Source organism: Oncorhynchus gorbuscha, linkage group LG19, assembly GCF_021184085.1.
Source record: "Oncorhynchus gorbuscha isolate QuinsamMale2020 ecotype Even-year linkage group LG19, OgorEven_v1.0, whole genome shotgun sequence".
Classification (NCBI taxonomy): Eukaryota; Metazoa; Chordata; class Actinopteri; order Salmoniformes; family Salmonidae; genus Oncorhynchus; species Oncorhynchus gorbuscha.
In genome coordinates this window covers 12079799-12104678 of record NC_060191.1, presented here as the reverse complement: position 1 = coordinate 12104678, position 24880 = coordinate 12079799, and the positions used below count along the sequence as shown (strand labels likewise).

The 24880-nt window shown below is 41.9% G+C and overlaps 1 protein-coding gene across 1 annotated transcript; it reads right to left on the bottom strand.

The window, feature by feature from the left end:
• Positions 1-2554: 2554 nt before the first annotated feature.
• LOC124006215 (single-minded homolog 1-A-like) lies at positions 2555-24700 on the bottom strand. The gene is made up of 12 exons (XM_046316064.1): positions 24481-24700; positions 23554-24147; positions 17944-18026; positions 17017-17106; positions 16775-16883; positions 16592-16677; positions 16054-16253; positions 15704-15810; positions 13077-13224; positions 6330-6495; positions 5637-6063; positions 2555-5301 (listed from the first exon to the last, which is right to left on the bottom strand). The coding sequence occupies exons 2-12, from the start codon at positions 23726-23728 to the stop codon at positions 4547-4549; spliced, it is 2346 nt and encodes a 781-aa protein (XP_046172020.1). The 5' UTR covers positions 23729-24147; positions 24481-24700; the 3' UTR covers positions 2555-4546.
• Positions 24701-24880: the final 180 nt, after the last annotated feature.

Below are 24880 nucleotides of genomic sequence, written 5' to 3'. Positions count from 1 at the left end.
CAGTCCCTCCTGCAGCAAGGCACCCCCCAACATGATGCTGTCACCCCTGTGCTTTACGTTTGGGATGGTATTCTTCGGCTTGCAAGCCTCCCCCTTTTTCCTCCAAACATAACGATGGTTTGACATAACCTGAAAGGCCGCTCAGCCACTGCTCCAAAACCGCCATAAAAAAAAGCCAGACTATGGTTTGCAACTGCACATGAGAACAAAGATTGTAATTTTTGGAGAAATGTCCTCTGGTCTGATGAAACAGAAATATAACTGTTTGGCCAGTAGTCTACTAGTTAAGTTAAGGTTTAGTAGGTTGTATTCTATTAGTACAGTATGTAACACACACGCACACAGATGTTCTTGCAGTTATATTCTGAACTCTGCCCCTCTCATCTCTCTCCTCTCCTCTCCAGTTAAGACAGAGCCTGTAAACAACAGTGAGACTGGCTACCACAGAAGGCAGCACTGGATAGCCATGCAGGCAAAGATAACAGCAAACACAGTTTCAGCCTCTCATTTCTCCCTATAAAACAGAGCCACGGGTCCTCCTGAGTGGCGCAGCGGTCTAAGGCACTGCATCACAATGCTAGAGGCATTACTACAGTCCTGGGTTAATTCCCGGGCTGTGCCGCAACCGGCTGTGGCCGGGAATCCCATAGGACGGTGCACAATTGGCCCAGTGTTGTCCGAGTTAGGGGAGGGTTTGGCCGGTGGTGCTTTACTTGGCTCATCCGCGCTCTAGCGACTCCTTGTGGCGGGCCAGGTGCCTGCAGGCTGACACCGGTAGCCAGTTGAATGGTGTTTCCTCACAATAGTGCGACTGGCTTCAGGGTTAATCTGTTAATCGGGTGTTAAGGAGTGTGGTTAGGTAGGTCACGCAGGTCTCCACTGTCTCCTCTCCCGAGCCCTTTGGATAGTTGCAGCAATGAGACAAGATCAAAAATTGGGGAGAAAAGAGGGTAAAATAGAAAAAATAAGAATCTAACACATACGCATACTCACATACAGTATGTTACAAAATCTGCTTTTTACCATGATCCTACAAATCATATTTTATGCAGTGATGATGAAATGGACAAACAATCAAAATTACCATGGAGTCTGTTGTATTGTGCTTTCTGTACAATCTTTTGAAAGATTGTGGATTGTCCTAGATTAAATTCTCTGAAGGTTGAGGAAGGGATCCAGCAGGTTTTCCCTACAGGAAAGTGGGCCCAGAAATCCTACGGAATATCCTGCATGACTTCCTGTACAAAATCTTCTGCAGGATTTTTTAAATGCAGGATTCCCATAAGGGATAAAAAAAAACATTTTTTCGATCACTAGGACTTTTTGGTCATTTAGATTCCAATGCACTTGTTTTTTTCCTATTTTTGTTGTTGTTGTGTATTCTGACATTTTAGGATACATCTTATTATGTTAAACTAGCCTAAACTATTGTTTATAAATCAGCTCTCTAGCCTGCCTAGCAACCTATGTACCTTTGTATGAACTTGTGAAAAAAAAGAAGTCCAATACCATGACGAATATCTCCTTCCTTCCGGTCCTAGCTGAGGAAGTAAAGTGAAGAACAAGAAGAAGAGAAAGAACAAGAACAACAAGAACAAGAACAACAACAAGAAGAAGAACCACCACCACCTGTGGGATTAAATGGTCTTAACGTCCTTGTAATATCTATGACAGACAGAGGCACAGGGATGGGGAAAGTGATGCAGTGCTGGAGTCTGAGCGGTCTAGGGTTGAAACGACTGTAGCAAACACCCAGTAAACATCCATCAGACAATAGAGAGAGGGGGAGGTGAGAGAGGAAGAGAGAGAGAGAGAGAGAGAGAGAGAGAGAGAGAGAGAGAGAGAGAGAGAGAGAGAGAGAGAGAGAGAGAGAGAGAGAGAGAGAGAGAGAGAGAGAGAGAGAGAGAAAGAGAGAGAGACGAAGCTCCTCATCACTGACCTCTCTAGACCCACAAATCTTCTCGCTTAATTGCAGATCGTCCCGTATCGATTTTCATCCGTCTCTTTATTTGCCGTAGCAGCCACACATAACCAGGGGACATTTATTGTGCTTCTCACTGCTAAAATGTCCCATCTCTGAAACGCTAGTAAATTGAATCATTGCAGAAAATGGTTTACGTAAACATAGTAAATATACCACAGTTTTGGGGTGTCTTTTTTAAAGTCTTTTAAAAAAAATTTTTTCACTTCAGTCTTTTTTGTGTATTATTAGCTAGTCAGAATGCAATACTTTTATTTTTATGGGTAAATGTAACAGTAAATATACAGTTTCATGTTGTCTAATAGATTTTTTTTCTTATATGTTTTATCAACATCTATAGCAAAATAAGTTAATTATTGCATTTACACTCAAATGCTTACAGTAGCCTACAATATAAATCTCCCGTCAATTATGAGTCATTTGTTCTTTGCAAAAAGTGTTCTGTTTATTTAATTTTTTCATAGAATTTGTTTAAATCAAAACACACTCATATGCAAGCAGACTGTTTTGATTGCAACTATACTTCAAAATCCTAAATAAACATTCACTAAATAAATACAACTTTTCCCCTGGGCTCCAAAGTGGTGTCTTTTTCTGAGCATATTTACATCATAAATAACTTTGGAGAAGCACAATTCAGAAAACTAACAAATCCAAACGTATAAATATAAGAGATATGGTAACCACATTTACAATAGAATCCAAGGGAACGTTTGAAATGTGTCACACTGCCTACAAAACAGTATAATAAACATGATATGAAGGTTGTCACAAGCGTTAGTGAAAGGTAATGCAAGCATTAGCATGATCAGATGTGATGATTATTTAGGCTGTCTAAACGAATACCCAACTGGTTGGATTGCATATTGCTGCATGTATCATGACTTTGTGAAAACATCTCATGAATTGTCATATAACTCATTATTATGGTACTAATAACTAACGTCATGTTGGTACAAGCAAGCGGTGCCACGGCATCATTCTGTAGTATTAGACAGAAAGTGTCCTAACCGCTCTTCTAAACACTGTACTAGTCAATCAACCACAGCAGACACAACCTCTTCATTTCACCTCTTGATTTTTCCTTCATCTCATCAAATGTTCAATAAACAATGAGCATCTCTTTCCCCTTGTTTACCCTTGTTGACAATTTAACACGACATGCTTCGGAGATACACACAACCTCAACCTTATAAGTATGCTAACTCCCACCTCAGCCATGTTAGCATGCTAGCTTTCACGTCAGCCTTGTTAGCATGCTAATTCTCACGTCAGCCGAGTTAGCATGCTAACTCTCGAGTCAGCCGAGATAGCATGCTTACGCTCACCTCAGCCTTGTTAGCATGCTAACTCCCACATCAGCTTTTTTAACATGCTAACTCCCACATCAGCTTTTTTAACATGCTAACTCCCACATCAGCTTTGTTAGCATGCTAACTCCCACCTCAGTGTTTACCTTGTAAGCATGCTAAATTCCCCCTCAACGTTTACCACTACACCTGGCTAATAAGACAATCCACATCATCATATTGACCCTTAGCCTCTCAGTAATCACACCTCAATAAGGTTGTTCATTAGAGGTTGTATATAATGTTGTTATCCTCACTGAGGTGACAGACCAAAGCAGTAATAACTGTTGTTATACACACCAACAAGACATTTAGCCCAAGTAAAGCCTGCTACCTGACAGTCCAGGTGAACTGCTGTATGTCTCAATGTAAATGTAGGCATATGTACATCTCTTGCATGTATCCCTTAAATCCCCCCTTTGCTTTCTCTGAAAGTGTGGGTACACTTCCCTTAATCCATAGCTTACCTACTGGGGAGAACATAGATAGAATGAATTTGCATAATCATTGATGTCTGTGAATTGTTTTCGTGTCATTTTTGCTTCATCTCTATACTGCACACCTTTAATCATAGCTACTGGAAGTACGGGTGCTGAGGGTGCTGCAGTACCCCCTGAATTATTATCACAAAAGTACTGCCCTGGGCCTTTACTAGTCCTGTATTAGCAGACAGATATAGCCGTCTGTAGCACGGACAAAAAATATATCAATTTAACCAGGTCTAGTTGACTTTAACTCTAGAGTTGTGCTGTGATAAGGGGATTCTGACCACCAACACTAAAAAGTGCACTAACGTTGAACCCTTCCCGGTTAACTCAAAACATATCCACAACCCTATCTTCAACCCTAGGGATGAGGTTCCCACAATGAAACTCCATTTTTGACAGTGCAAATGGAATAACGTAGCTCTGTAAAAACTGAAAGAAAAGGAAACACAAGAAGTAGGATAGGAAAAAAGTATTTTTGCTGGCTAAAATGCAGATGAGGCAGTTAAAGCTGGGCTATAGCATGGAGATTCCATGGATCTACAGTTTCTTCTTCATGTGTTTTAGTGAGAACCCGAAATGTCAGCCTATTCCCTATGTAGTGCATTACTTTTGACCAGAGCCCTATGCAGGCTTTGGTCAAATGTAGCGTGCAGGGAAATGGCACCCTATTCCCCTATGTAGGGAATAGGCTGACATTTTAGACTTTAGTGTTATTGGACAAGCAGGCGTTAGCTGCCGTTGGTGATGATGACGGAGGTCCCCTTGTGTCCCGGCCCCTGCTCTGCCTGCATGCGCAGGTGTGAAGTCACGTCGTAGTGGGTGGAGCCAGCGGAGGAACAGAAGTCCCTGAGGCTCTCGGGGTCATACAGGTGCTCCAGAGCGTAGCCCGTCAGGGAGTAGGTAGCAGCTTGCTTGTCCAGATAAGGCCTCCCCATTTGGGTTTGGGGGTGGGAAGGGTAGAGGGCCGGGGCAGGGGTAGGGGAGGAGGATGTGCAGGGGCCTGGACGGCCAAGCTGGTGGTGGAGGGGCTGGGAGAGAGGGGACAGGTCTGACGGTCCTGCCTGCTGGAGGTAGTTTTTGGGCTTGGGGAGGTAGTGGTCAGACCCTGGGCTGCTGAGCCTGGAGAGAGGGACAGGGCTTGATCCGGGGCTGATCACCTGACCCAGTTGACCCAGGCCACGGCACAACACACTCTGTAGCACCCCCTGGGGGTAGTCGGTGGTGAAGCAGGGGCCGGGGCCCTTCGGGAGGCCGTTGGCAGGCCCTAGAGGAGTGTCAGGGCCTGGGTGGAGCTTGCTGCGGTGCTGCAGACGATTCTCCTCCTCCTTGATCATCTGCTGCGTGGCTCGGATCAGGGTCTCGATCTTGCTCGGCTCCTGGGGGCTGGCCCGGAAGTAGTCTGCGTGGTAACGGTCCCCAGAGTCGCTGGCGGAGCCCCCGTCTGGCGAGCTGACCACACTGTCCTGGTCCCATTGGCCACGGTCTGTAGAGGGAGGGACAGGACACTGATCTTAGAGCCAACAGGAAGCTATATCCAGGGCTAAGCAGAGTTAGCAGCATGTTATCTTACGTGTTAAAACTAACCTGTATTTTGCTGCTGACCTCTTCCATGTCACCATTGCAAAGAGGTTATAACCACAAGATTTTTCCTGGTTAAATAAAGGTTAAATAAAGCAGAGGTGGGAGATCTGAAGTGTGAGCAGGTTTTTGTACCAACCCGAATAAAATCTGTGTGTGTTTGAGCCTGCAACAGTGGAGTTCACCCATCTCCAGCCTCCTACAGTAATACAAGCTAAAGGGCCAGGGATAGGGACTTACTATGCAGACTGTGGATGGAGGTGATGTGGGGCACGCTGCTCTCATATCCCTCTCCATTCTCCAGGGACGAGGTCTTGGCCAGGGGCAGCACAGAGTGGGCAGCTCCCCACCACGCCTCTCTCCCACCCTGGGGAGCACCCAGGAAGTACCTCCCTGCCTCACAGCGGCCCCGCTCGCACGTCTGCTTGTGGCCGTGTGTGTCGAGGTGGGAGTGGCTGTCGCTGGGGGTGTGGTGGTGGTGTTGCTCCTCAGTGATTGGGAGGCTGTAGCAGAGGGGACGTGGCTCGGAGAACTGCCTGTAGGCACAGGAGGTGCCAAGCCCCTCCCCCTGCTCCAGCAGCTGAGGGGAAGCAGAGTCTGTGAGGGGAGATCCTGCCCAAGGGCTATCCTGGTCCGACTCTGAACGCTCGGCCTGGAAACCAGCGTACTGCAGAGACGGAGAGAAAGGGAGAGTGCGCGCGAGAGAGGAAGAGAGCGTGAGAGAGAGGGAGAGAGCACGAGAAAGAGGGAGAGAGACAGGGCGAGAGAGAGGAGAAATATGAGTCATTACCTAGGTAATCAAGAGGTGATACATCAGGTATAAACCACCTCCCATCACTGATAGATCATGCAGTATCCTGGCTCAAATAGAGAGAGTTGCCTCTGTTTAGGATGTGTACAGGACCAGTGCTTCATGTTCCTATAGAGCCTCACCTGGGTGTAGGGGGAGAGTCGAGCCTTGGCCTTGGCTCGGGACACTCTGCTCTTGGGTGCTCTGCGGTTCTCAGTGAGGCTGGTGGGAGCACTGCTGAAGGGGACGGAGGGCTTGGTGTCTGTCACCTGGTCCAGAGACAGCTGGAGTCCTTTATACTCAGTATCCCTGCAGAAACATACACATACAGTATGTACTGTATATCATGTAGATCATAGGTGTCCAACCCTGTTCCTGGAGAGCTACCTTCCTGTAGGTTTTCTCTCCAACCCTGTTCCTGGAGAGCTACCTTCCTGTAGGTTTTCTCTCCAACCCTGTTCCTGGAGAGCTACCTTCCTGTAGGTTTTCTCTCCAACCCTGTTCCTGGAGAGCTACCTTCCTGTAGGTTTTCTCTCCAACCCCAGCTGTAACTAACCTGGTTCAGTTTATCAATCAAGAGTGCTAGATTAGGGTTGGAGTGAAAACCTACAGGATGATAGCTCTCCAGGAACAGGGTTGGAGAGCCCTGATGTAGATACACAGATATATTCCTGATTTAACTGTGTTAGGATTACATAAAGACCATCATTAAACAAGACAAGGCAGCTCCAATGTTACGACTGTTTATCCAAGTGTGGCTTGTCTACCTGGGTATTTTTTTTTTCACTCTCAGTGTGCATGTACCCAATAACATCTGTCTGGTAATTAAAGCATGCGTGTGTGTGTGTGTGTGTGTGTGTGTGTGTGTGTGTGTGTGTGTGTGTGTGTGTGTGTGTGTGTGTGTGTGTGTGTGTGTGTGTGTGTGTGTGTGTGTGTGTGTGTGTGTGTGTGTGTGTGTGTGTGTGTGTGTGTGTGTGTGTGTGTGTGTGTGTGTGTGTGTGCGTGCGTGGTGTGCGTGCGTGCGTGTGCGTGTGGTGTGTGTGTGTGTGTGTGTGTGTGTGTGTGTGTGTGTGTGTGTGTGTGTGTGTGTGTGTGTGTGTGTGTGTGTGTGTGTGTGTGTGTGTGTGTGTGTGTGTGTCAAAGCTCGTAGAGGGGCACAGACAGAAGACTGACCCCAGAGAGAGGATGTCTGGGCTGTGGGTTCATACTGAGGCAGGGGAGAGACATGGAAAGAGTGAGTGAGTGAGTGGTGAGTGAGTGAGTGAGTGAGTGAGTGAGTGAGTGAGTGAGTGAGTGAGTGAGTGAGTGAGTGAGTGAGTGAGTGAGTGAGTGAGTGAGGGCGGGAAGGACTTGTTTCTCCATCAGGATTGTAACAAGGCCTTTAACAAACATACAACAGAGGGGAGGCTGTCCGTTCAAATACACATGCGATTAAGGGCTAAACCAAGCCTACAGGCTAAACCAAGCCCATAGGCTAAACCTAGCCCACAGGCTAAACCAAGCCCACAGGAACACCATGCCAGGAGACAGTACTTTGAAATGGGAATTGATTTCTCTGTTAAGCAGGGGTGGACTGGCCAGCTGGCATTTCAGGCAAATGCCAGATGGGCTGGTACATAAGCATTATCTGGCTAATAATGTGCCATCAAGGGGGAAAATGGGCAGGTGTAGGGGCCTCAAGGAAGAAAATGGGCCAGTGTGTTAGAAATACCAGGGCCGATTTCAGGTCCCAGTCCTCCCCGTATGGATTCTGTTCACTATGATGAATCAAGTTGGAGAAGATGGATGGAAAAATCTGGACATGGTTTACTCTGGCCAAACAATTATCCATCCTCCACACACACACACATAAACAAACACACACACCCCAAGCATGTGCACATCCTCACTCGCACACAGAGACATTTACAGGTACATGCACATGCACACGCACATGCACATGCACACACACACACAATCTTTGATTTCTAAATCACACACAATCACAATCAAGAAGTACACGTTCCATACAAACACCATTAAAAACATAAAGAATAGTATTCTCATAGGATCAGGTCAGGTCACGCATTTCAGTCCATGACACACACACCAACTCCTTTATGTGATAAAGTGTTCATGTCTCTCTGTAAACACAGAGTATTGCCTAAGAAAGGTCAGGGATCACAGTGACAGGCTCTGGTCAATAGGAAGGGACGGAAGGTGGAAGGGTTATCAGTACTAGCCAATAGGACGAGGCAGATAGGTTATCAGTACTAGAACACATAGAGGCAGTTCAACCAGAGGTGAACTCCTGTGTTCCCTACTAGCTGTGTGTTAATCAGTGTAGACTAGTACACCTCTACCTGCTACTGTGTGAATCACCCACCACTGCCTCTGATAACAACAGTGAGAAAGGGGCTGTGATAGTTCTCTGATGAACTGATAACAGAAACAGAAACAATGAACTCATTATTATCATTATTAGCCTCAGACAGGACAGGCAGTGGATGATTGTAGTTCTAATGAACTGAGTTACAATGAACTCATTATTATCATTATTATTTAGCCTGACAGTGGATGACAATTGTTATCTCTGCTAATGAATGTTACAATGAACTCATTATCATCATTATTATTTCTCAGGACAAACAGTGGATATTGTATTGTTATCTCTCTCTGCTAATGAACTGAGTTACAATGAACTCATTATCATCATTATTATTTAGCCTCAGACAGGACAGGAACACTCAGTGGATGACATTGTATTGTTATCTCTCTCTCTGCTAATGAACTGAGTTACAATGAACTCATTATTATCATTATTATTTAGCCTCAGACAGGACAGGAACACTCAGTGGATGACATTGTATTGTTATTACATTTACATTTAAGTCATTTAGCAGACGCTCTTATCCAGAGCGACTTACAAATTGGTGCATTCACCTTATGACATCCAGTGGAACAGCCACTTTACAATAGTGCATCTAAATCTTTTAAGGGGGGGGTAGAAGGATTACTTTATCCTATCCTAGGTATTCCTTAAAGAGGTGGGGTTTCAGGTGTTATCTCTCTCTCTGCTAATGAACTGAGTTACTATGAACTCATTATTATCATTATTATTTAGCCTCAGACAGGACAGGAACACTCAGTGGATGACATTGTATTGTTATCTCTCTCTCTGCTAATGAACTGAGTTACTATGAACTCATTATTATCATTATTATTTAGCCTCAGACAGGACAGGAACACTCAGTGGATGACATTGTATTGTTATCTCTCTCTCTGCTAATGAACTGAGTTACAATGAACTCATTATTATCATTATTATTTAGCCTCAGACAGGACAGGACAGTGGATGACATTGTATTGTTACTCTAATGTGTTACAATGAACTCATTATTATCATTATTATTTAGCCTCAGACAGGACAGGAACACTCAGTGGATGACATTGTATTGTTATCTCTCTCTCTGCTAATGAACTGAGTTACAATGAATTCACGGACTGACTGATGCTATTCTCACAGATACGTTGAGGCAAAAAAACACATTTGAACATTGTCTCATGACAGCTTAATGTATCACACGATAAATCATCTCAACAAGATCACAAGACGGTACTAATTGACTGTACAGTATGTGATTCAATAAAAATAAAACAATTGTTTAAAAAAAAAGATCACATGGGGGGGAATGAAAAATCTCCATCCAAACATTAAACTCTCTACTCTCTCACCAAGCTGGCAGCCATAAACACTCCTCATCTTTATGGCCTATCAATTAAAACCTCATAAACACCGTTATGGATTTGGGGAGGGGGGTAGTCAGCGGCTGTGCATGTCGAGTCATTTCCTTCTTCTCTGCTCTGTATGGAGAAGCCTCTTCTGCCTACTCTGGTTAATGGAGTGTTTTATGGGCCTAATTCATTTACTGAAACACTTTTACATCTGCAGCAATACACGTTACACACAGCAGCACACCAGGAAATAGGCTAAATGTCCCATCCTAGAAGGCAGTGGCACCGTTTCCAAAGACCTAACCGGAAGGTTACAGATGTTACAGATGTAGGATCTTAATTTGAGCCAGTTTGCAACAGCAGGAAAATGATCCTGCAGAAACAGGAAATGTGAATTATTATGTGGAATATAATTATAAGATTTCTAAGTGGAAATTACGAACTTCAGAAGCCCTTTTAAACCTCAATTGCATGACAAGTTATACATTTCCTGCATTGTAGGAAAGTTCTCCTGCAACAAGGTGATCAAATTAAGATTCTACATCTGTACTGAGCCAATACTAACACACAGAACCAATAGAGCTTGACTCAGACTATATATATATATATATATATATATATATATATATATATATATATATGGACTGTTTGCGCATGGTGAGTGAAAAGAGGTTAGAACGTTATGGTAACTTTTCCAGTGGAAAACTGGGTTGAAGCAAATTGTGTTGTTTATCAGTGCTCATGCACGATGGAGGCCCACACTTAGCTCAATACCACTGACTGAGAAAGACAGTCCACCAGATCTGGGTTCAAACTGTATTCGTTTTCTTTCTAATACTTAAGTTTGACTGGATTGAGGTTTGCCAAGGCCAATAGAGATAATGGAATAGTGCTAACAGTGAAACCACTTCTATCTGACACCTCAGGCCAGGTTGACTCAACCAAACAAATGAAAACTATAAGGAAGGAAAAAAAAGACTTTGTGAACCCATGCCTGACTGAGACAGTTGACAGTCTGCAGACAGACAGATGGACATTGTTGTTCATTCCACAGACACCTTGCCAACTGACTTTCCCTTCCTGGGTGAGGGTTCCAAAGGTAACAGCCAAGTCCATAGACATGAATAAGATTTTATAAACCTGACAACTCAATGATCTCTACACACAGACACCCACGCTACTCAGCACAATAACTATACTACACACAGACACCTTGCCAACTGACTTTCCCTTCCTGGGTGAGGGTTCCAAAGGTAACAGCCAAGTCCATAGACATGAATAAGATTTTATAAACCTGACAACTCAATGATCTCTACACACAGACACCCACGCTACTCAGCACAATAACTATACTACACACAGACACCCACGCTACTCAGCACAATAACTATACTACACACAGACACCCACACTACTCAGCACAATAACTATACTACACACAGGCACCCACGCTACTCAGCACAATAACTATACTACACACAGACACCCACGCTACTCAGCACAATAACTATACTACACACAGACACCCACGCTACTCAGCACAATAACTATACTACACACAGACACCCACACTACTCAGCACAATAACTATACTACACACAGACACCCACACTACTCAACACAATAACTATACTACACACAGACATCCACACTACTCAGCACAATAACTATACTACACACAGACACCCACACTACTCAGCACAATAACTATTCTACACACAGACATCCACACTACTACACAATAACTATTCTACACACAGACATCCACACTATTACACAATAACTATTCTACACACAGACATCCACACTATTACACAATAACTATTCTACACACAGACATCCACACTACTACACAATAACTATTCTACACACAGACATCCACACTATTACACAATAACTATTCTACACACAGACATCCACACTACTACACAATAACTATTCTACACACAGACATCCACACTACTACACAATAACTATTCTACACACAGACACCCACACTACTACACACAATAACTATTCTACACACAGACATCCACACTACTACACAATAACTATTCTACACACAGACATCCACACTATTACACAATAACTATACTACACACAGACATCCACACTATTACACAATAACTATTCTACACACAGACATCCACACTACTACACAATAACTATTCTACACACAGACATCCACACTACTACACAATAACTATTCTACACACAGACATCCACACTACTACACAATAACTATTCTACACACAGACATCCACACTATTACACAATAACTATTCTACAGCAGAAGAAAGTGACCATAAACAACTTTCAGTTTTTCAAGAAAATATGATTCTAATTGAAAACAGTGACAGAACGCTGCATCCTTCCTGTCAGCTCCTGTAAACTCTCCCCCTATTAGACAGAGAAATCTAACAGAACATTTCATCCTAACATCTACAGAACAACAAAAAACACAGTCGACAGGCTTTGATGAGACGAAAATACACAATTTCGTTCCACTATAAATGAGCTTAACACATAAAAAGTCATTTTTACAATCCTGTCAAAACTTAGCTTCAACAAACACCTCATCCACTACACTTAAGTCATTTAAGCAAATGAACAAAAAAACATGTCATGTTTCTTATTAACCTCAAAATAAATATATTTCTAATTAACCTCTCGTTAATTGCTTTGCAGTGATGGCTTGTGTAAACCTTGATAATACTCATTATCTTATCAGAGAGGGAAACGACAGCTAAGCTGAGCTACAAAGAAGTCTGTGTGTGCGTGTGGTGCTGTGTAAAAATCTGAACAGGCGCAAGCCTGGCCTGACCCTCCCAGAGCCAGGTATCACATCAGACCAAACAAATCAAGGACAGGTGTGACTGCTGATGTCTCTCTGCGGTGCCATGCCTCCCGATAGAAGATATAACCATCCACTGAAGAAACACCAGACACCCTAGACCTACAGCACCATTCTTTCCACTGACAGTGCTACAGACGTATTGGTGTTGTACAGACAAACCAAAAGGGGTAGGCTATACACACTGTGGGACGAGCACACATATTATGACCCACTGATGTAGTGTTGGGCCTGTATGTCATCCACCAAGGATCACATAAGAAATAACTGTTGTACAATGGCTTTCATGTGTTGTCCTCTGGGGTTTTGCTGAGGTACCTACGTGAGGACGTAGTTGACACTGACGATACAGTGGGGTCTGGAGGAACGGCTGTTGTGTACGATGGTGGCATAGCTCTGGACCCAAACCCAGCCACCCTGCTTAGCCAGGAACCTATAGTACTTAGTGGTCACTTGACCTTTCACCAGCACTGGGGAGGGAGGGAGGGAGGGAGAGAGGGGGAGAGAGCGAGGGAGGGAGGGAGGGAGGGAGACAGACAGACAGACAGACAGACAGACAGACAGACAGACAGACAGACAGACAGACAGACAGACAGACAGACAGACAGACAGACAGACAGACAGACAGACAGACAGACAGACAGACAGACAGACAGACAGACAGACAGACAGACAGACAGACAGACAGACAGACAGACAGACAGACAGACAGACAGACAGAGACACAGAGACACAGAGACACAGAGACACAGAGACACAGAGACACAGAGACACAGAGACACAGAGACACAGAGACACAGAGACACAGAGACACAGAGACACAGAGACACAGAGACACAGAGACACAGAGACACAGAGACAAGAAGAGGGAGATACAGAGACAAAGAGAGGGAGACACAGAGACAAAGAGAGGGAGACAGAGGCAAAGAGAGGGGTAGAGACAGAGAGACAGAGACACAGAGACAAAGAGAGGGGGAGAGAGAGAGACAGAGACACAGAGACAAAGAGAGAGAGACAAATAGTGGGAGACCGAGACAAAGAGATGGGGAGAGAGAGAGTTAGAGGGAAACTGAAATTCTTGTTTATATCATTGTTCAAAATAATGAAGCATTAATTAGTGGTCATGTATAACATAACGTATGATTGTAGTGCAACATGGATGTTGTTCAAAGTAGAACAGGTTATTATAATTACGCTGTCATATACACAAAATATATTAGAACTGATAAAACATAATTAAAAATATGTATATTTTATTTGTCAGATAATAATTTAGACTCTGGCGACGTGAAACCATAATATCAATCAGATAGTTCATAAAGCAATACAGGCACTTTGTTTCAGGTGATGTAAGCTAAAGTACAATTACAGTGCATCCAGAAAGTATGCAGACCCCTCGACATTTTTTAACATTTTGTTACGTTACATCCTTATTCTAAAATGGATTAAATAAAATAAAAATCACAATTCCCAAAAATGACAAAGTGAAAACAGGTTTTTAGATATTTTTTAGGGGCGAATGTATTCAAAATAAGAAAGAGAAATACCTTATTTACATAAGAATTCAGACCCTTTGCTCCCTCTCTGGCATCTAGGTCACCACGCTGCTCGTTATACAACTTGATTGGAGTTCACTTGTGGTAAATTCAACTGATTGGACATGATTTGGAAAGGCACACACCTGTCTATATAGAGTCCCACAGTAGCAGCATTGAAGGTCCACAAGAACAGAGTGGCCTCCATCATTCTTAAATGGAAGAAGTTTGGAACCACCAAGACTCTTTCTGAGCTGGCCGCCCGGGAAAAACTGAGCAATCGGGGGAAAAGGGTCAGGGAGGTGACCAAGAACCCGATGGTCACTCTGACAGAGCTCCAGAGTTTCTCTGTGGAGATGGGAGATCCTTCCAGAAGGACAACCATCTCTGCAGCACTCCACCAACCAAGCCTTTATGGTAGAGTGACCCGACAGAAGCCACTACTCAGTCAAAGGCACATGACAGCCCACTTAGAGTTTGGCAAAAGACACCTAAAGACTCTCAGACTATGAGAAATAAGATTCTCTGGTCTAATGAAACCAAGATTGAACTCTTTGGCCTGAATGCCAAGTGTCATGTCTGTAGGAAACCTGGCATCATACCTAAGGTGAAACATGGTGGTGAAAGCATCATGCTGTGGGGATGTTTTTCAGCGGCAGGGACTGGGAGACTAGTCAGAATTGAGGGAAAGATGAATGGAGCAAAGTACAGAGAGATCCTTGATGAAAACCTGCTCCAGATCACTCAGGACTTCAGACTGGGGTGAAGGTTCACCTTCCAACAGGACAACGACCCTAAGCACACAGCCAAGACAACGCAGGAGTGGCTTCGGGACATGTCTCTGAATGTCCTTGAGTGACCCAGCCAGAATCCGGACTTGAACCCGATCGAACATCTCAGGGGGGGGCCTGAAAATATCTGTGCAGCAACGCTCCTCATCCAACATGACAGAGCTTGAGAGGAACTGCAGAGAAGAAAGGGAGAAACTCCACAAATAAAGGTATGCCAAGCTGGTAACGTCATACCCCAGAAGACTTGAGGCTGTAATCGCTGCCAAAAGTGCTGCAACAAAGTACTGAGTAAAGGATCTGAATACTTACATAAATATGATATCAGTTTCTTATTTTTAATACATTTGCAAATGTCTAAAAACCTTGTTTTGCTTTGTCATTATGGGGTATTGTGTGTAGTTTGATGAGGGGGAAAAATGCGGAAAAAGTCAGGGGTGTGAATACTTTCCGAATGCACTGTAAGTACATTATATATGTGTATAACATTCAGCACAGACAGTGGTGTTAGTTTTGTCTATTGTCTTACTATTGCCACTACACTGTTAATATATCACAGATAGAAAATACTAGTTCTGAGGACTGGGAGATAGTAACTGTAGGAGAGCAAAACAAACCTAACTCACACAAGTGGTGTGCACATCTCAGGTGGAAGGAGTCACAGCTATGGACATGGTGATAAAGCGTCTTCTCTATAAGATCCTGGGGCTCATAGCCTGTCAGCTCAGCTACCCTGGGACACAGACAATATTAAATACACTCAGAATTACTGATACATGTGCATACAGAATGTACCCAATTTCCGCATCTTCCTCATGATTTCAGATGTGTATGACTACTCATGCATCTATGTAGTGTTTATGAAGACGTTATGAATGCTCTACAATGCCGTTAGAAGTTGTTTCAAGTGGAGCCTTAAGTATTTGGGACCACTAAGCTTCTCCAGTGTGTGAGTGGCATTAAATACTCTATTTACCTGGAGTCGAGGAAGATGAGCTTCATATCCAGGCTGGCTCTGAACATGAACATGTTGCTGTGTAGTTTGATTTCAGTGATAGCGCTAGGGGGTAGAGAGTGGCCCACCGCCACCAAGCCCACGTTCTGATAGCAGCCATCAAATGGAGACATGTCCAGGCTGTACTGACGGATCTTTAGGTACCCGCTGCAGTGGATCACCTGACAGAATTGTACACACAAATATGCATGTAGGCCTACAATACATAAGAATACACACATGGAAATATGTATTCAACCAGTTTAGAGATATTGCAAGAGATTTGTGTTATTATGGACTGCATGGCAATGGAGAGTTTCTAGCAGGGCTAAAACTACAGTTTAATGGATTTTTCAAAAACCAACTGCAGTTTGCCAGAAAAGTTGAAAATATAGGCTTCATTTATAAAGATGATGTGCAAACTATCAAGAATTCGGTCACACAAGCAGTACAAACTGGAATGACTGACTATAAAATCTAACAACTTCGACATAGAGAAAGATGGCACCAACAGGCTTACCTTGTATCCACCACATGTCAGACCAGCATTTCTTTTCGCGAGGACGCATTTCATTCTCAGAAAGAATGAACGTTCCATTTCATATTCTTCAAAGACAGAGAGAAAACGCAATCAAAGACGACCATATATTGTAAATACCACGACACATGATTCAGTCACTATAGCACACACAGGCTACCATACCTTGGACAAAGTGCGAGTGGCAGGGTTGGTGAGCTGTCAGCACGGCTGTCATTTCGTCGTGGTCAGCGGGGTGGATGTACTCGTAAATACTATTTCCCGTCAGCTCTACCTGTTAAAATGCACGTTTAGTCATTGTTTTCAAGGAACGTAAAACATAGGACTATAGGCTATGTCTACCGTAGCACAAAGCACAATGATCGATTTAAATCGAATGCAAAATAAAGCAATCAGTAGCAGCGTACCTGTGATAAGCCCAAATGGACCGATGCTGTTTCAGATATGTACATTATTTTCCCGTCCGGAGCAACCACAAAAATGAACCCGTCCAACGTCTGAAAAATAAATGTAATGTACATATTAATTAGGTCCAAAGTGGACAAAATGTGCGTAGACCTTTGCCTAGCTAGGCCTACATATTAAGGTTACTATACAGGTTATTAGATCATTTAATTTGTCATATTAATAATCAATCTGTTGTCAATGCAAAATAAGGACAATATCGGAGACGTCTATGACAGCATCGTAGCATAGTGTTTTTTTATTGGTTGACTGTATCAAAAAGGTTGTTGCCAATTAGCATAATAATAATAATAATAACACAATTTACTTCATGTAAACCAAACTATTTATATTGAAATTATTAATTATCTTGAACTTATCAATAGAAAAACACTAATAATGTCTGCATACTTAATATCATTATGATCATTATGATCATTATTATAGTCTAGCACTTCGACTATACTAGGCCATGGTGCTCTTGCTGTGTTGCATTTAGTGTTGTTACGATCATGTAGGAACGAACCCTTGTAACTAGAGACGCTTGGAGGAGAGAAGAGAGGCGCAGCGCGTGACTATGAATGCGTTGAAGATATTTCCAGATTTATATCCACAAGAATGAGAGCAGCAGGAGGCGTTGTGAGGAAGAAAATCACTCTCCTTTTAAAACATGGATAACGGGCGACAACTGCTGCTGTCACGTGAGATAATGATAAGAATAATAATGATAATAATAATAATACAATAAAAGATAAATCATGCATACAGAATTCACAATAATAAAAACAAGTTTTCCATTCGACATAAAAAAACATTTCCATTATATTGCAAAGATAAAAATGGCGTTCATAATTCAAATAAGTCTGCACCTGTAGTATATGTGATCCCACCTGTAACAGATGTGATCCCAGCTCTCGCCCAACATTATCCAGAGATCTGGTCCGACTCACGTGGCCCCAGGACTCTCCCAGCCCTGCAACACACATAGGAAAATAAGTGAATATCAGTGAGTATTTTAGAATGAATGTACATAAGTTATAAAAGCGTCTGCTAAATGGCATATATTATTATTATTATTATTATAATTAAAGCGACATAATAATACTCATCATCATAATAACCAAATATGACAATAATAATCTTACATAGGCCCAATATCCTTATAGAGAGGATGCCTTTGAGATGCAGACATTTTCGACGTAATTGTGTAAATGTAATAATATGGCTATCAGCGTTAAAATCAATGACAATATCATAATAATATTCACACTTGAAATAAATATAATGTTTGGGTCTATATTTAAAAACCTAATATTATTCGTTCAATTGAGCACACCTGAATTCACAGCGAACGAAAATATTTTCGCAATGAATGGACTGTAAACAGGTTGGAAAGATATTGGACGTGCAAATCTCCTCCACCGCACACCCGAAGGAACCAACTAAACTCGATAAAGCAAATAAGAGTTGGTGTCCCCTGTAAACCACCGCGCAATCCCGATTGAAATGCAAATTCCATACGAAAACAAACACGCACCAGTGCAAAGATCACAATAAAGACAGAAACATTTCGCATTTTAATATTAACCAAAAATGCACTTCACGTTTACACAACGGAAACAAACAAATAACTCCTTAATCACAACTCAAATATGCAGCCTCTTCACTACAGGAGCTGGACCATTCGGCATCATATGGAAAAGCATATATTATTCAATAGACAATGATTAACTCTAAATCTCTTAACTTTTAGCATATCATATCGTCACGATAACGTAACGTGTAGAAGAAGCTTGTTGGGGGGGGGGGGGGACTAGGGACGTGTTTTGTGTGTCAATCCGTCACGTTTTAAGGTAATTGCAATCAAGCAGGGCCATAGGTGGGTTTCCACTAGGTACCAAAGCCACAAAGTCAAAATTGGCTATATTGTAAAAATGTATGACATTTTTTTTGTTGGTCTTAATATAAGGTTAGGGTTAGGCATAAGGTTAGCAGTGTGGTTAAGATTAGGGTTAGATTTAAAATCAATTGAAAATAAAATTGCACAAATAGGCTGTGGTAACTAGTCCCACCCCATAGCTAGGACTGTATGTTCCTCTCCGCGCCGTGGTAATCTGTGTGGAAGCTCGAGCTGGGGCCTTTAGGTTCTCGCACTTGACCTACCGCAGGGAATTAGGCTCTCTTCGACATCAACGCGCGCTTATGATAATCACTAAATTGGGCATTACATTCAGAAATAGGATCTAAAGATACTCCTGCGACATGAAGTGGTCCAAGCTGAACAAAAGTAGGCCTACATTTCAAACAAAAGAGGCGTTAGCGACGACTCAAAGATTAGTCTGGAGAGCCCTGTCCTGAAAGAGTGTTCTATTGCTCGCATGCAGGGTTAGAAAATTGTATTCGTCTCCTATAAAATTGCAGTTGGAAAAGCTCCCAGTTTCTCTGAGCTCAATTTATTATTTTGCTCACGTGCGGGTCCACAACAGATTTAGATCATTATTTACATGGGCCTCAGCTCTTCGAAGAAGTATACTACGTTTTGTAGGCCTACACACAAATATATCGTATACCATTAATTGTGCAGGTTTCAACGACGTATAAGAATATAAAAAGCTTAAAAATCCTTCCAAGAGATGGGATAGGCCTAATAATGTCCTATATTGGAATTATGATTCTAATATTGCATATTTGCGTCAGCAACTCCTGACAAGCCAGACACATTGTTTGCTGTTATGGTTATCTATTTTCGAAACATTTTGTTGAACCAAATAAAATGTGAGGTGGCCCAAATACGCATTGTATGTCTGTTTGTGCTTTCGATTAATCTAACAGCGGCGGAAGACTTCAGCAAAACAAATGTATCAACACGTCTCTCCCGCTCTCTCTCTCTGATGTGACTTGTAATTCAACACCGTGGGACAACGTAGGGTGGAGCGAAGGTTATTGGCCGCTCGCTGTCAATAACGGCCATAAAACACTCTCACCTCTGTACATTGTCATATAATATTTTACTGGCGAATACTCAGAACATTTTCTTTGCAATAAACGCGGTCACTTTCCCGGCCTAATTCGACATTGTGTTATGTGCTTCAATGCGATTTGCTTTGCAGCAGTGTGTGTGTTTGGACAGCCTTTTAAAACAGCAGAGGCTATTTAATGAGGTAAGCACATGGCTCCCAAAACGGATCGTAAAACGCATCAGTGACAGGACCCTCCTAAACTGAGTATACAGAAGATTCCCCCATACAGTCACCATCCCTTCCTCCCTGTGAGACTGTAGCTTAAATTATTCATCAGTTTATTTTACCATATGCTAGTGTTGGGAAAACGACCGCATGCTTTGTTTCCTTATCAAGTGTGGAAACGGTGAGCTGTAGCCTAATAAAATCCTGGAACGGTGATAAAAAAACGAATTAAGCATAGTCCTGTCATAATTTCCTCATCATTCCATTCACACAGACAAACGGTGACTGAAATGATCTTCTGGTGAGAATAGGTGTACATAGGCTACTAACGCTAGATAGACTTATTTCTGGTTTACATTTTTTTCTACACTCGTCTTTTATTAATATTAAATAATAGGCGGGCCTATCTATTAGAAGCTTCAATTGATAGCCTATGATAGCCTATAGCCTACACTGTAACGCAAAACTCACATTTGAGGTATTATCAACAGTAAGAAATAAATAAACGTATCTTTGGAGCGCCAAAAACATTTTCACCACTAGTGGGTGCATGGTAGGCTTATTGTTGTTTTGGCTCATTAACATATTTTGAGGCGTGCCTTGTAAGAGGCTATATTTGTTGCACCTGTGAATGCTGTACCAATTTAACTTATATGGTTATCATGGCTCATAAATGTAAAATGTATAGGGGACAGATTGGAGTGGCCTGATTTTGGTGATTATCACTAGATGTAATCGAAAGCAGGGTCCTTTGGAGAAAGGATTGTTGACATATATTTTACATTTGTATGATTGAGAAATAATTCATTGAAGTTGGAATATATGACATTTTCGCCTTACCCAGGCCTCCTTTAAGACACCATAATGTTTCATCTGTAGGGGCTACAAATAAAAGACTGGTGTCACATGAATATTTACCGCTTGCTCGGTGATATCAGCTATATTTTTCTTCTAAAAATGTATGACATAAATATATAATATTGAAAAATATAAAACATGAACATTGAAAATATAGGCTACCATTTTGGATTTGGCTAATTTCTCTCTATATTGCTGAACATAATATACTCTACAGGCTATCACAGTTCCAGAGTGGGATCTCTGCTACTTTTAGAGTAATGATCCAATTTGCAAGTCTTATCAATGAGTGAATGTGAAAATGGATTCAAAATGGTCGCTCTCTGTGGGTGAATTGCAGGATGAGCAATGATGCAAGTTAAAGGAGGGTTGTGATTGGTTACATTGCCTACTTCGTCAATTTCTCTGTATGAAATGGTCCATAAATTTAAAACTAGCAGAGATCCCACTCTGAAACGTTGATATGCCTGTAGAGTAGGTAGACCTATATTATGTTAAACCACAGGCCTATATTGGAAAAAAATAGCCAAATCCAATTTTTCAATTGTTATAAATTAATGTAAGAAAATTGTTATTGAAATCAAAATACTCCTAACATCACAAAGCAAGCAGTAAAGCTTCATGTGAAACCAATTTTTTGTTTCGCAGCACCTACAGATGAAACATTATAGAGTATTAAAGGGTAAAACAACAATGTCACAAATATTCGAAATTCAAGTCTTTATTTCTCAATTATCCTTTAAGATACAAATGTCAAATATATGTCAACAATTCTTCCTCCAAAGGACCCTTCTATGGATTCAATTTCGTGAAAATCCCCAAAATCATGGTATTTTTTTGTTTTTAGTACAGGAGGAATCCCCCAATACAAAGTAGGTTTATAGTGTAAATCACATATGTGGACCTTGGACAACTCAGTAAAACACTGATGAAGATCCAATTAACAATAGACAATATATGACACTTGTCACAACAACGTCAAAACAACCAATCGCGTGTGCTTATATAATTAGTCAATTAGTCAATTAGACTTTAGATGACATATGTTTAGTAGGCCTATTACCTGCTGTGTTCCACTTCTTATACTGACTGCATTAACATTATTGATAGGCTAATATCTACGGGTACGCCATAGACGCCCGTGCATGCGATGGATCGTTGATCACCTGCAACGTCATACATAGGTTAGGCCTATAGGCCAAAAAACAACATTCGTCACATAGGGGGAATCGATCTTAAGCAAAATCCACAATCCATATACTCTCGTGCGTTTTTGTTGTTGTGTGTGTGTCTTAAGAGCCTAAGCTTGAGAAGTCATTCTTGAGAAGTCGCTTCTCTTCTTTGCCTCAGTGTCACAAGGCCCCCCCCATATGTTCGTAAGGCTCAGACCGCTAGTCGCTCGGGTGACGCTAATTGGCGCGGCTCTGTAGCGGTCACGCAGAACAGGGGCCCGTTGAGACCGCGGGGAGAAGGTGGCAAATGACGGCTAATCGTCTTCCAGGGGCATCATGGTCGCCTGACTCTGAAAGGGGACTACACGTGTATACATGTAAAAAGACTCGCACAGTGTATTCTTCACAGACAAAGAGGTGTGTACAGCGGTCCATTTATGCGCGCGCACTACTTATTTCACAGGACATCGTGTGCATAAAGTTGCCATCTTTAGGCTACCTAGGCATAAATCAAGTTTGTTTTGGAAAAACATTAGGGTAGATTCGGATTGAATAAATTCCAATGAAAAACATTTCTTAGTCCTAATTAATAATATTGACACAATTTCATGGCCATAATTCGAAAGTCCTACAAAAGTTACCTTAAGTCGTATGGCATTTTCGATTGCCTATATTTGACTATATATAACCAACTAATATATACAAATATTCCATATATCAGTATGGGAAATAACAGGTAAATAACAGTATTCCATTCACGTGCAACAGTGGCGAGAATATTGAATGAAATTTAATTGGGCCTAACGAGTTATGTTGTGCAACATATAGCTTAATTTAGATTAATGTAGGCCTACACCTCTCCCATACGTAAACACAATAATTACTGTAGTCTTATTGATTCCCCAATGATTCGTGTAAACGAGGAGAAGTGGCAGCACAGGCGTTTTGCAGAATGAGAGCGGAATTAAAACGTTAATAACATGACATGATTCATCATTATAAGACATCATTATAATATAACACATGCATATCAGTATATAGATAAGGCAAAGTCATTTGATAATATGTGGCAACATTTGGAATTATTATTTGAATTATTATCCTTGCATAAGAACATGACTATCTAGCATCAAAACAAAAAAACAAAAAGCATATCTGTCACACAAATAGAATATTAAACACACCAATAACACTTATGATAACATCAATATAAACGTTGGTTGTTATAATAGCCTAATAATAATCATCATAATATACATTTAATATAATAATATAATAACCTTACCTTCAGGAAAAACAATTCTCATTTTCAAGTAACTTGTTGTGAGTCGAATAATTGAAGCTTTATCAAGCTGAGACGTGATGGCAGAAGGTAAAGGCAACAACTTGGCCAGCTCATAGAATTCACTATTTTCCTTTTCCCGTCGAGTCCGGGCAGCATTTTTCGATTTTTCTTTCATTTTCGAATAATTATATTTTCCACGACCTGGGCGTGATTTCACCAACCAATAAAAGTCAGTCAATATACAGGTCTCAATTCTAGATCATGGTACTGCTTTGACACACATGCATTCTGTTTAATGCGCTGGCTCTTCAAAAGCACGAACTGTATTTCTCTGGCGCGGATACCTTGTGTGGTGGGTCAAGATAACACCGTAGCTGCTCGGTTCTCCTTCCTGACTAAATCCAGAAATACAATATGAACATTCCCATGTTACTTCCAGGATAGATTAAGCTGGCGAAGAAGGATCTGAGTATCCTGTTTATTATGAGGAGTAATCGCCCATAGCGTCAGATCCACTGTACGTGACGTCCGCTTGGGCCCAACATCTCTGTGAGTTCAGGTCCTTCACACCGTTTCCGAAGGCATCATGTCCCTCTGAAAAAAATCATAATAATATGCGCGAATACATTAACACTATTAACCCAATACTGTTCAAGTAGGCATAGGCCTACTGATGTAAAATTGTAATTTGCACACGTTCAATTGCACCAGATAGGCCTATGTAAAATGTGAACATCACACTTGTGGTGACCATTGATTGCAATGCGCATTACACACCAATTAGGTTGGTTTACTAAACTTGAGTAATTAGCCTAGAGACAGAGTGCCAATAAGCACAATCTCCTTTTAGTGGTCCTTAATGACTGTATCTTCGTTTCAAGGCAGTATCAGATACAGTGTTGGAAACATGCTAGATTATCAACCTACCTCGGAGCGTCGATACAACCAAACCCAACTTTTTTTTTCCAGAAGTCCGCAGCAATGTTACCTCTTCTCACTTCTGTTCTCATGTCCTAGTTTCCCCAAAAATCCTCAGTAGAACTTCAACTACGACAGCAGAGGCACACTAGACTTCCATCATCTCTACTTTAGGGTTGCGAGTGTATCAAAAGTCGTTTTTCAAACCCTCCTCTGTTTTTAACACGATCTCCCTATTTCTCCTGTAGAATCTGAGAACGGCCCACCCCCGCGTTTCTACCAGCCAGCCTGTCCCTCATTGGGCAGTAAGTAGTCTGTTCCATTTCCCTATTGGGCATTATTATTATAAACGTGTCAATGCTCGATGTGAATCCGGGATTTGCTCGTATAGATCCTCACCTCTAGCCTT

Coding starts and splice junctions, on each gene's coding strand:
- LOC124006215 (XM_046316064.1), bottom strand. CDS start 23,728: ATGAAAGAAAAATCGAAAAATGCTGCCCGGACTCGACGGGAAAAGGAA. Junction 6,496..13,076: donor AGTGTCAACTACGTCCTCAC/GTAGGTACCTCA, acceptor ATGTTTCTGCAG/GGATACTGAGTATAAAGGAC. Junction 5,302..5,636: donor CTCCATCCACAGTCTGCATA/GTAAGTCCCTAT, acceptor CTCCCTCTACAG/ACCGTGGCCAATGGGACCAG.